Consider the following 13,726-nt stretch of genomic DNA (forward strand, 5'->3'; position numbering starts at 1 on the left):
GGGGGGAGGCGTTTTGTCGTTTGCCTCAGGGGCCAAAATGCCTACCTTGAAAGGTTTGACCCTCCTGCCACAGGAGCCGGCTCCTAGGGGCCGAGGGATCTTCACCTCCCCCCATAAAATATTGTGAGGGGCTGCTGCCCCCCCCAAGTTGCCATTCAAATGGTGTGTGTGCACTGTATCATGTGATGCCGGGCCTCCCCAATATTCAAGTTGGAATCCCTGCCTCCTACTCTGCCTCCTGCTACTCTTCCCCCCCCCCACTCCACCCCATCCACTGTACCAGCCTGCCTGAAGACAATTTTTAATGTACGGTATTTGTTGCTGTGTTGTTTCCTGAAAGGAAGTGGTTTTGTTTGTGTATCAACAGATTTATCTTTCTAATACTGACTCAGACCTTTGGAACTTGGTTTCACAGAGATACCTGGTTTGCCTTTATGGAAAGCAGAATGCTAGGCTAAATGAATATTCTGGCTGTTCCTGTCCTGCTCCTATATGAACCTGCCTGGCCTTAAAAATGGGCTATGGAAGCCCTGCTCTCTGTCCCATCAGGACCGCCTTTGTGGAGGTGCTGGGGTCCAAAGGGGCTTCCTCCCAGGGTTACAGCTTCACCCACTGCATATGCTGTTAGTTGCTGGGTGTTTTAGAACTCTTGTCTTTGATGTTTTTAAAGTGCTAATACAATCATGTTACTCCTTTCAGCACCTGCTGGAAACATTTTTGTTTAGGCAAGCCTATCCAGCAATACAGAATGTAAACACATGTTTTAATCTGGTTTTTAGCTTATTGTTGATTTTAATTATTTTTAAATGTTTTAAATATTTTCAACTGTTTTTTACTGATAATTTCATTGTTTCTCTGTTTTTGTAAACCACCTTCAGGTTTTAAAAACAAGCAGCAATTATTGTTTTTAATAAACAAATAATAATCATTTTAATTTTGCTTTTTATCTTGTATTATTTATATTTTTATTGGGATTTTAACTGATTTTATATCTACTGCTCTTTGTACTTTTAATGTTGCTATGATAATTGCTTTTGTTTCTGATGCGTTTTTTTATCTGTTTTATATTTGTTTCATGGTTCTCTCTTGAAGGCTGTCTTGAAAATCTAGATTAATAAAATTAATTTTTTATTTTAGTGTAAATCCGTGTTTGTAACAACGTTTGTAACAACGTTCAGATTTCTGGGCATTGAATTACAAGAGGATCTGTCCTGGAGTGTCAACACAAGGGGGCTTGTGAAGAAGGTGCAGCAGAGACTGTACTTTTTGAGAATTCTAAGGAAAAATCATCTTCCGCAGAAACTGCTGCTTGCCTTCTATCACTGTGCCATTGAGAGCGTGCTCACTTATGGCTTATGTGTGTGGTATGGAAGCTGTACTACCCGGGACAGGTTGGGGTTGTGCAGAGTTGTTAAGGCAGCAGAGAGCATTGTTGGCTGCCCACTCTCCACCTTAGAGCAGATTTATGCCACAAGGTGCCATAGGAAGGCATTGGACATAGTAAAAGATCCATCGCATCCTGGTCACTGTCTCTTCGAGCTCCTGCCGTCGGGACGGAGATACAGGACGGTGAAGACAAGAACGAGCCGTCTTAAGAACAGCTTCTTCCCCAGAGCGATCTCGGCCCTGAATGGGAAGCCTGGACTTTGAAAGTCATCTAATCTTCCTTGCTGTTTTATACTGTATTGTTTTAATTAGTGTTTTTATAGTTGTTTTGATTTTGTGTGGAGTGCCCTACCTGGGTGGATGGAGCAGCCAAGTAATTTCGTTGTCCCCGAGAGGGGGCAATGACAATAAAGATATTATTATTATTATTATTATTGTACATTTTGTGTTTTCACAGAAAAGCGGGATATAAATAATGAATTGGAAGTAACTAAGCTACTGGCTACTAATCAAACAGGCAGCTGTTCTTTAAAGGTTTTTCCCAGCCCTTAAAAAAAAACCAACTGTAGATGCCAAGGATTGATGCTGGGACTCGTCTGTAGGCAAATCATGTCCTCTGCCACTGAGCTAATATTACTAATGACTTAACTGTGAAAGTACTGTACAGCACAGCTCAATTGCCTCTGCTGGCAGTGCGCTTGCTTCTCTCTCTCATTCTAGAACGGGACTAGAGGTGCACATGTTTTTGGAAATTCTGACACAATATGTGAAAAACACCCCCCCCCCAAAAAAAAACCCCTTCAAATTGAACATTTTAGGAAACAGAAATATGTGTAGTCATTATTTTTATTGTCGGTTCTAAACCTATGCATTGTCTAACTTAGCACATCAAATTGAACTGTTCAGCTCTGTTTAAAATTGTAAGTGCCTTAATTCAACCAAACATTTCAAAATTGGGACAGATGCAGCACCTTGCGGCTCCATCGCTAATGTACCAAACACACCTCGGTTTTTGCCAGTTGGGGGGAAAGGGGAAAGAAAGATAGTTTAAAACAGACTGAATCAGCATTGTAATAAACAAGAGGGTGTTCTTAGTATTTGAGATTAGAGGATGGTCTTGAAAAGGAATACAAGAACTGCTGTGGGTCCTTACTCTCTCATTTACATCAGTCTCCACAGTTAGCATTATCAGAAAATGTGGGAAGAAAACTTAACACCTTCCTGTGAAGTCATGATGACACTACACACTGGCTTAGTGTTTCTCAGGCTAAGCCATAATATATAGTTTAGGGATGGTAGTGCATGCTGCTGAATTGCTCCTGCTACACTCCTCCCTTTTGTCAAGCAGGGAGCAATTGACCATAAGCCTTGGCTTAGCGTAAAGGTAAAAAGGTAAAGAATCTTGAAAGGGGGTCTTCCAGCTCACCCTCTGTCTTCTCTGGAGTGTCACACTGAGTTGTACAGGACATACTCCAAAGCCAGCGTTTATGAATTCTTGGCCATAGATTTTACTGATTCCCACATTTTTCACTGGGGATTGCCATTTAATCTGCATTCCTGTACATGCTTAGGTAAAGGTAAAGGGACCCCTGACCATTCGGTCCAGTCGTGACCAGCTCTGGGGTTGCTGCGCTCATCTCGCTTTATTGGCCAAGGGAGCCGGCGTACAGCTTCCGGGTCATGTGGCCAGCATGACTAAGCCGCTTCTGGCGAACCAGAGCAGCGCACGGAAACACCGTTTACCTTCCCACCTGAGCGGTACCTATTTATCTACCTGCACTTTGACATCCTTTCGAACTGCTAGGTGGGCAGGAGCTGGGACCAAGCAACGGGAGCTCACCCCACCGCGGGGATTCAAACCGCCGACCTTGGCAATTCCTTGGCTTTGTGGTTTAACCCACAAACTCCATTAAACTCATTAGCTATGTTTGCATACCATGGAAAACTATTGTTAATGGTTTGAATATGAATATGCAGATGGCTCTAACTTTGCAGCCCCTGCTTGTGCTGTGGGAGGGACAGTCTCTAGTTTAGTGTTACGTCCAAACCAGGGACACTGTTTTGCTTCATTCCAAACAAAACCATAATGTGAATACAATGTTACTCCCAACTCTGGCTTGTTTGACTGAAGCAAACCAAAACCCCTAGTTCAAATGTAACCATATAAATTATGATTTGTTATTTCTGCTCACACCAGGAGTGCAGTAATATAAAGAGCCACCTGGACCTTCAAAGTAAACCATTAACGGCAGTTTACAGTGCTCTGCATACAATCTAGGCCACTGGGACGTAATTGAATAAATGTGCACAGGCTCAGGCAGTTAGCTGAATAATATTGCCTGGGTTGTGTCTCGTTTTGCTAAGTGATTGTGATGTTCTTATTTTTGTGACTGCTGTGGGGAGAGCTGCCTTGGGCTTCGTTGCAAAGGAAAACTGGGCTATAAATCATTCTTTCTAAATCCTTATGTAGGTGGGAAGTTCAGGCAGGCTTGCAGTAAAAGCAGAGTCACTGAGAAACAAGAGGGATGGTTTTAGCATGGTTGGGGAAACCCCAAGTTTTGCAGATGTACAAAAAGAATATATATATATATATATATTAAAAAGAATTAGAGGCAATACTGCCCCCAAAAGGACAGCCCAATGAGGGGACTTATCAAGCTCAGTAGCCTTGGAATGTTGAGTGTCACTTGAAAAAGAAAAATGAAAATGGAGTTGCAGAAGAGGAAATGTTTTAGATAACAGTATTCTGGAAGAGGATGTGGCCAGCTTGCTAGAACCCTGAACCGGAGCACTCCTGGTAAAAGGTGAAAATACACTCTAACATTTTGTTGTTGTTCCTACTTGCTCAGGGTAAATAGTGCTCTCATAAACTACCTGGTGATAACATCCCCATTTTAAAGATAGGGTTACTGAGGCCAAAACCACCTCCTGTTGTGTCTCTGGCTGAGGCAGGGCTTGAATCCCACCACCCAAGTGACCAAACCCATTCTACAAGATACTCCAATACACTTCCCCCCACCCAAAAAAAGAACTAGGTTTTTGATATGTTTTAAGGTTTGCCTGGGAGAGAAGCTTGCAAGCTTTTGAGTTACACAGATACTTTAATCAGGCAGAATGGAAAAACAGCTAATTCCAGCCAGAGAGAGAAGTAGAGTGGAGAACAAAGCTTGTTAAAAATGCAAATCGTTTTATTGCCTGGGGGTGGGGCTTGCCATGAAGCTTTTCCTACATCAAACAGTTGCAAAGATCAAAGCGTGTTCAGAAATGGCAGTGCAGTGTCTTGGAACAGTGCAAATTTATTATGTTCCGTGGAAAAGGGGGGGATCTTGGCCATTTGGAGCTAGTCACAGGGTCCTTAGCCGTCTTATCCGATGTGCCAGAGATCTGATTCACATGTCACCAGCATGGTATCGAGGTTGCTTTCCCCATGCAGCTCTGGCGATGCAGGAATAAATGAAAGAATCCCATGGGACAGGAAGATCATGTGAAGAATTCCCACACCAGTGCCAGGCCAGCACTTTGCATGTGACCTGTTGGTCTCGCATGACTCTGCTGTTCAAACAAAGTGTGTTTGATCCTCCCACCAGGAAGCAACTGTCCTGCTAAGCAGGAAACATGAACCAAGCTTTTGTAGCATAGGCAAACATATAGTTCCACTTCCTTGAATTCCTAAGAAGCTGCAGAGAGGCGGCAAAACTGGGTTTCACCACATGGTCAGAGGCTGTATGTGGCCACAATAGAGGCAACATACAGAAAGCATTTAAGGGGCTCTATGTAGCTTCTGGCACAATGGCCTTACATCTCAGGGAATAATAAAACTGTAGAGTTGAGAGGGACCCTGAGGGCCATCTAGTCCAACCACCTGCAATGCAGGAATTCTGTCTACCGCAGTCCCTGGGTGGGTCCAAACCATCAACCTTCTGGCTAAGAGCCAGACACACTGACCCATTGCACCACCACCTGAGATCAGTCTGAGATCTCTCGTGTTAGAAGAAGAAGATTTTGGATTTGATATCCCGCTTTATCACTCCCCTTCAGGAGTCTCAAAGCGGCTAACATTCTCCTTTCCCTTCCTCCCCCACAACAAACACTCTGTGAGGTGAGTGGGGCTGAGAGACTTCAGAGAAGTGTGACTAGCCCAAGGTCACCCAGCAGCTGCATGTGGAGGAGCGGGGACGCGAACCCGGTTCACCAGATTACAAGTCTACCGCTCCTAACCACTACACCACACTGGCTCTCAGATGTTAACCAGGGGGCAGAAATGGGTAATGTTGAAGCCGGCTACATGTTCCCAGCTCCTTATTTGCATGAGAGTTTAAAACATCACCCAATGCCTTTTAAGAAAAGACAGTCTCCTGGAGCTGCAAGTGTATCATTTGGGATGACCCAAAGCTTATGGTGGTATGCACACCCATAATGCCTTACCTGTTAATGTCATCTGCAGTCATCATCACGCATGGATCAGGCCAAGGGCCAATCCAGTCCGGCATCTGGTTGCCGCAAGATGCAAGCCCAAGAGCCCTTTCCCCTCCTGTAGTTTCCAGCAACTGATATTCAGAAGCTTCAGAAGTAATGCTTTTCTGCCTCTGAGCATGGAAGCAGAGCATTGCCACTGTGGCTTGTAGACATTGATAGCCATATATGCTCCTTGAATTTGTCTGGTCTTTTAATAATTGGAGATTATTGTTCCTCTCATTTCAATGCTCTTTACTTCCCTGATTTCAAATACAATATAATGGTTACCTTAGTCTAAAGTATTGGTTGTGCTTAGAATAGATTTATGGAAGATTTAGAAAACTTATTGATTAGAATATTTGTGTGAGATTGTATGGGAAAAATACGGAATAACAGATACAATCTTGCTTAAAAGATATAGGATATAGGAAGCGCAGAGTAAGCGATGGAACTCAATCAATGAAATTTTATTAATATTTTCATACTGAGATATTTGTAGAATAAATTTGGAAGAAATTCTTCCAACTTTTCTTCTTCTTTTCTCTATTCCTTCTTTTTTCTTTTCTAGTTTTTTCTCTTCTGTTCTTTTTTTATATATGTGTGCTTATCTGAAATATATACGTATTGTATATGTATTTTGTGTATGTATTGTGTATGTATTTGCAATATTTTGCTTATATTTTGTAATAATTATGTTAAATTAATAAATAAAATAAATAAATAAAGAGGAAAAAATGGTTACCTTAATCCATCCAGAATTCTTTTTATTGTGCACTCATGATGATTTGTGCTCATGGCGCTATTGGCAGTTACATGTCATCCTGCCTTCAATACTATTGTTTGTGCCGGCAAAGTTACAGGAGGGACATACTGATTCGTTTCCAATCCTCGCATGTCCCATAACTTCCTGCTGAAACCACGTAACTTTGCAGGACAGGTGTGTGTAATCAGTGGCGTAGCGTGGGTTCTCAGCACCCAGGGCAAGGCAAGTAATTTGCGCCCCCTAACCCGTGGATTTTAGCACTCGAGTCTCTTCCGCGCCCCCCCCAGATGTTGCGCCAGGTGCGGCAGGCCCCCCCTCCACCCCCCACGCTACGCCACTGCTCCCACCACAAGTCTTCAGGACAGCCATCCGAAGGCTGGCGCGGGGAGAAGGTCTCTCCGCCCCACCGCCAGCCTTCGGAGGAGGTCCGAGGACAGTGGGGTTCCTGCTTCCTCAAGAAGAGCCGGCCAAACGCGCGCCCCCAAATGTTGCGCCCGGTGCGGCCGGCACCCCTGGCACCCCCACACTACGCCACTGTGTGTAATCAAGAGATGACACCTGCACCCACAAGGGCAAGTGTGAAATGCCTACTTTAGGGAGGCGAAAGGTGGCGGGGCTGTTTCCTATATGTTACCTAAGCAAGTCCCATTGAGTTCAGTGGGCGTTAGGCCCTTGCCGGTGCGCTTAGGAATGCAGCCTTGACTGCAGTTATTCCTGCAGGGCTGCATCATTGACAAAAGGCGGCTTAAGAAACACAATGCATTCCTGCACATCCAGGGCTGTAAATAGCACCGCCACCCGCCACACCCCTTCCAACTTGGTTGGCTGTCCGCACAAAAGGGAGCAGGAAGCTTCTCTTGCGCCTTTATGATTGGGCCCATTGCAGTGCGTGCCTGAGCTGATGACTAATTCTGCACATGGTGAAAAGGGAACGGGGTTGAGCGGACAAGACGGGGACTCCTGGGTCCCCCCCAAGCCAAGTGAGAAACAGATTCTTGGGGAGGAGGTGGGGCAGTGAGAGAAAACGAGCAAGCATCGTGGACTCCCAAATTAGGCTGGGAGACAGGGTAGCTCAAGGTCGGCAGGGGGCTTGGAGAGCCTGGATCCCCGGATCGTGAGAGCACAGCCAAACCGATACGTCTACTACCTGTTTGCCGATCCCTCCCCTTATGAAACTGGTCGGGCCGCTTTCCCGGGTCTCTCTCACCTGGGCCACTCCTCCTTCCTGCCCGGGCCGCCTTCCCCGCTGTCCTTCCTCGCCCTCCTCCTCCCTCCATTTCCCCGGACGGGGTTTTGCCTGGAAGGGCACCGTCCCGCTCCCCTTCCTCTTCCTGCCCTCTCGGGTTGCCTCACTGTGACTTGGGAGCTTTTGCGCCGTCCAAAATCTCCCACCCACCACCCCACACTTTTGCTTTTTTGCAGCGCCCTTCCCGATCCTGAAGCTCGCCCCGCTTCTCCCTCTTGGGAAGCAGCCCCGACGTGCCGCGCGGCCCCCCTGGACGACGGGCGCCGCCGATCCCCGGCCATCATGGGCTCCCCCTCGGGGCTGGGCCGCTGCCGGCTGGCCTTGGCCTTCGCGGTGCTCATGGACGCCGCGGGCACCGGGGCGCTGCTGACGGGCATCTTCGCGCGGCTGCGCCTTCGGGGCCGCGACTTCGGCGACCTGCTGATCTACTCGGGCGCCGTGCTGGTCTTCCTGAGCCTGCTGGGCTGGATCATGTGGTACACGGGCAACATCGAGATCGCCCCCGAAGAGCTGGCCAGGGACTACGGCGCCAAGGGCGGCACGCTGGCCCGCCTGGCCAGGAAGATCTCGAGGACGTGGTCCCGGCGCCAGGACACTCGGCTGGCCATGAGGACGGTGCAGAGCAGCCGGGAAGCCGCCTAGACGAGGTAATGCCCAGCCCTGCCCGTCCACCGCGTCTCCCGATGGACGGCTGCTGCCAGTCCGGGTCGGCAGTATTGGACTAGATAGACCGGTCCCGTGGTCCTGCTCGGGGTGTGTTGACGTTACTAGGCTCAGGGCGCAGTGGAGTTGTCGCCGTCGTTTTCAACGCCTTGCGTGGCTCTTTCCCGCCGTCCAACTGTTCACATCAGCGCCGCTTCATTAGTGTCAGATTCGCTTCTGTTTGTGTTCACACCAGGAGGCGTTGGCGGGGCGGGATGCTTTTGCACGATGCAAAGGGGTTGACAAATTGTCTAGAGAACCAGCTGGTGTGAAGGTGGCTTGAGAAGCGATCCATCAAAGAATACATGTGTAAACAGTTTGACAGCGGAACAGAGTCCCTTTGGAGGTAGTGGACTCTCCTTTCTTGGAGGTCTTAAGGCAGAGTTTGAATGGCCATCTGTCATGGATGCTTTAGCTGAAATCTCTGCATTGCAAGGGGTTGGACTAGATTACTCTCAGGATCCCGTCCAACTCTACAATTCTATTATTTTCATATTCTATTACAGTGGTACCTCGGGTTACAGACACTTCAGGTTACAGACTTCGCTAACCCAGAAATAGTACCTCGGGTTAAGAACTTTGCTTCAGGATGAGAACAGAAATCGCGTGGCGTCAACGGGAGGCCCCACTAGCTAAAGTGATGCTTCAGGTTAAGAACAGTTTTAGGTTAAGAACGGACCTCTGGAACGAATTAAGTACTTAACCCAAGGTACCACTGTATTCTGTTTAAAAAACCAGCACTGGAAACCTAGTAAGTGTGAACCCAGCCTTGGTATAAATTACCTGCCTGTGTCCTGCTCTGATTTCCTTGGGCAAGTCTCTGCAGCCACAAGAGCTGCAGACTTTCTAACTTGCTGCCTTTAATAGCTTGCTTGACATCAGGTGGGCGATTATGTTTCGCTTTCATGCCGTGAAAATTTTCCCCTGCTGATTTCTGCACACCAGCTTGCTAATAAAAGGCGTTAGGAATTATGTGTTTTTGAAGTTTTATTTTCCTGGCCATCTGGGTGATTTGGTTGAGGCAATGTCTGTCCCAATCTGTCATAATCCTTTAATATTGTGGGATGTGCATGCTTTAACCTGGACCAGTTGCTCCCTTGGCATCCTTTTGATCTACAATTAGCACGAAAGAGGTGGAATTAAACCCGACTTTCCCCCAAGGCATTTGTGACCGTGTGAGAATCGAACCAGCAGCTATTCTGGGACAGATTGGATTTGTAGGGTGAGCAGCCACACTTTCCCTCGATGGGCTGCTTCTGCCAACCCCAGCACCCCTCTGCTGCAGATCATTTAAAGCAAGGGTTCCCAAACCAACACAGATCCCTGGTGGTCCACAAGCTTCATTCAGGTGGGCTGTGATGTGTCTCTGAATTTGAAGACAGAAGATGGCACATCCATTGAGTTAAATATATTGATTTTTAATAATATCTTTATTACTCCTTTTACTTTTTATTTCATTACCACTTGGATTCTATAGAATTCAAATTGCAGTACAATAGAATACATTATGTAAGAAATAAAAGATGCAATAAAACTACGATTAAAAAAATCATCCGGCCTCTAGCAACAGCAAGTTGCAAATGCTACAATCAGAAACTCTTTTAGTGGTCCGCCAAGACTCTCAGCAAATTTCAAGTGGTCCGTGGCAGGGAAAAGTTTGGGAACCACAGCCTTAATGGAAGGGGAGACTTGTTGACCCGGAGCATCTTGTGAATGGGCTGTAGCTCAATGGCAGAGCAGATGCTTAGCATTATTACCTGTTCCCTTACGTTTCCCTGGAGAGCTGAGAAAGAGCCCCAGTCACCCTTATCGACCAGGTGCAGGTGTGTGTGTGTGTGTGTTCTTTCACGTTGAGCAGCAAACAAAAATTCAGCTAGCAAAACTTTGTTCATCATCACTATCTCTCTGCCAGAAGAAGTTGCACCTGATAGATTTCTGCCTGCTGTGCGGATTTTTTGGGATGTGACAACAGCTAAGATGACTTTTAAGAAGGATTGGACACATTCGTGGAAAACAGGTCTATTGGCCATGTTTGCTAAATGAATCACCCATGTTCAGAGGCAATATATACCAGAATCTGGAAAACACAGTGGGGGGAGGGGGGAGGCCATATGCCTTGCTGGGATCTTCCCCAAGGCAGCCTTGGAAACAGGCACTTAGTCTAGACCAGGCACCCCCAAACTCTGTCCTCCAGATGTTTTGGGACTACAACTCCTATCATCCCTAGCTTACAAGACCAGTGGTCAGGGATGATGGGAATTGTAGTCCCAAAAACATCTGGAGGGCTGAGTTTGGGGATGCCTGGTCTAGACTCTAGAATCTTAAGAACTTGAATAAAGTCTGTGTGCTTTATCGTGTGCGATAGTCAGTGCTTCAGCCTCCTTGCAAAGGGCTTTATAGGCGCTGTCCATCGTCTGTGCCTGAAAAACCCCTTTTGACTATGCCAGTCTATGCCAGTCTATGCCAGTCTATGACTGATTATGTCTATGACTGACTATGCCAGACTATGCCAGCTATGCCAGTCTATCCCACACCTGACACCATAGACATGATACCAGGTGCAAGGCAGTTGGGGGTGACCTGGCCAAAATGGCCCAGGAGACCTAAATCAAGGATGGTTCAGGTGGAGCCTTGGTCTAATCCGGCAGAGGCCAGCTTCTGCCCTTCTGCATCCTTTGCAGACCACAGCCCTGCTCTCTCTTCTGCCTTCTAGCTTCCCTTTTCACTTTTGTTCCTCTTTCAGTATCATCATTAAACTTTTAACACAACATGGCCTGAAACCAGAGACAGCAGGTGTTGTTGGGTGTTGGTTTTTTTAATCTGGATGAAACAAGAGACAATCCTCACATTCCCACACGCACACACACCCATCCTGGCATCTCTGGCAGACTGCGAGGGTGACCACCTTCTATGCTGAACACGGCATCATTCCTGCTATATATGTGACAAGCTCAGTTTTGTTTTCCGTCTGTTTGAGAGGTGGATGGGGTGGGGGCACATAAAAGTCTGCTCGCTGGGTTGCATTCAGCTTGTCTTCAAGTTCTTCACAGCCCTGTTTCTTGAGCTTTCTAAACCTGCATCTCCCCACCCTCCGCTTTCCAAAACCTGCTAATGTGGCTCAGTCAGTAGAGCAGAAGACTCTTAATCGCAGGCTTGTGGGTTCGAGCCCCACATTAGGCAAGAGATTCCTGCGTTGCAGAGGGTTGGACTACCATTCTATGATTCTACTTCTATTTATTTAGTTTATTGCTATTGCACCCTTCCTTCAAGGGGCTCACAGTGGCATACGCAGCCTCCTCCCTGCCCCCTCTGCCCAGCAAGCCATTGCTCGCTTTTTTCTTTGCCTACCAAGCGCCTGAACCCCTGCTGCCATTAAGATGGCCATATGTCCTGCTTTGCAGAAGCCTCTGCTTGAAAAGGAAGAGCTCATAGCACAGTGGTAGAGCATCTGTCATGTGCACAGAAGGTTCCAGGTTCAGTCTCTGGCGTATCTGCAAGTATGGCTGGGAATGTCTCCTCTCCAAAACTCTAGAAAGCCATTGGTCAGGATAGGCCAGTGGGCAGCATCCACACCAGCACTGTTATACCACTTTGACAGTCACGGCTTCCCCCAGAGGATCCTGGGAACTGTAGTTTGTTAAGGTGGCCGAGAGCTATTAAGAGACCCCTGTCCCTCTCACACAGCGACAATTCCCAGACTGCGCTTGGAAGAAGAGGGTTTGACTGTTAAACCACTCTGGAAATTGTATCTCTGCAAGGGGAACCCTAACGACTGTCAGCCCCTCTTTAACAAACTACACTTCCCAGGATTCTTTGGGGGAAGATTGGCTTGGGGATCAGCAGCACTACTGCCACATAAACATCCTCGCTGAGCATGGGAGGCATGAAGCCTTGCCACCAAATTGCCCACCAGCAAGCCACACATCCTCTCTAGGGGTTCAGACCGGAGGCAGCCTTACCCTAGGGGTGCTGGGGGTTGGGCTTTGTCTGCACATTTCCTACCACTAAGCTGTGGGCTTTGCTTCCTGTGGCAGCCTCGCAATGTCTGGGCTTGCCACCTGTTTTCCATTTTTTAGCAAGGCTTTAAAAAATCGTACTAAATTGTGAGCCTGCAGAGGTGCTAAAAGCCTCAGATGCCTCCCTGCCTGTCCCACCAACATCTGGAGCACATTGGGCAGCAATTTCAGGGAGCAGCCTTCTTGGCTCTGCAACCCTCTGATGCCCTTATTTTGGCAGGAAACAGCATTTTTATTTAGACAGGCCTTTGGCCCACTAGCTGACTTGCAAATATGTTGAAAAACCGTTGTACCTGGTTGTTTTTAGTTGTTTTACTGGCCTTGTGGTGTTTCCTTTTAACTTTTGTGTTCTATTGCATCTTACTGTGTTTGCATTTTTGTCATTGGCTGCCTTGAGCACCATTTGGTGGAAAGGCAGGATACAAATCTTACAGCTACAAAACCTCGTACGAGTGCCAGGCACTTCTCATCCTTGCCCGGGGCAGGGGACTCCAACATGCCACCGCCCAAATTTAATTTCCACCCTCTTAAGTGCCTTCCCCCTTCCCCCTATTTGACTTGGGAGCTGTTGCCACTATTTCCATTCCTGCTCCAACCCCCCGTTCTTCTTTTCTTGCAGGTGTCTTGCTTGCCATTAACTGGAGGATCTTCTGGCCCACTTGCGGAATGAATGAATGGACTCGCCAGGTTGGATGATGTTCTCCTGGGACTGGAGACCTTTGACCGTATCCCAGGAAAGGGATATTAGACTCATCTCTTCGCCAGCTGCGCCCACCTTCATCCAGTAGTTTCTGTGTGGATTTTGCTTTACATACATTTCAACAATGCATTCCTCCCCCCAACCCCATCCCTAAGGTCTCCGTTCTTTTCTTTTTGCTGCAATGTGGGTGGGCACCCCTTCTGAACCAGGGCCCATAACAAAGGCACAACAGACAGAAATTCTGGCTTTCTACTCAGTGGCAGGGCCATGGGCAAGAAAGTGGCCTCCTTTCTTCTTGTCTCAGAGCTTTTGAAGGCCCAAAGGCAGAAAAATGGGATCGAAAAGTATAGCTGGGATGGAAGGGAGGATTGTCAACGGTGGCCAGGAACTGGGACTCCTGATTTCTCTCCCAGGGGACCAAGGATTCTAGGGGGGTTGGATCTAGATACCACAGCAAT

At 47.3% G+C, this 13,726-nt stretch overlaps 1 protein-coding gene across 1 annotated transcript; it reads left to right on the top strand.

The window, feature by feature from the left end:
• The first annotated feature begins 7,691 nt into the window (after positions 1–7,691).
• Positions 7,692–13,413, top strand: TMEM238 (transmembrane protein 238). Its single transcript, XM_082195483.1, has 2 exons — positions 7,692–8,497; positions 13,188–13,413. Exon 1 carries the CDS (start codon positions 8,133–8,135, stop codon positions 8,490–8,492), a length of 360 nt encoding a protein of 119 aa, XP_082051609.1. The 5' UTR covers positions 7,692–8,132; the 3' UTR covers positions 8,493–8,497; positions 13,188–13,413.
• The last annotated feature ends 313 nt before the right edge of the window (positions 13,414–13,726 follow it).

The sequence above is a fragment of the Podarcis vaucheri genome, assembly GCF_965113315.1.
Source record: "Podarcis vaucheri genome assembly, chromosome: 13".
Lineage (NCBI taxonomy): Eukaryota > Metazoa > Chordata > Lepidosauria > Squamata > Lacertidae > Podarcis > Podarcis vaucheri.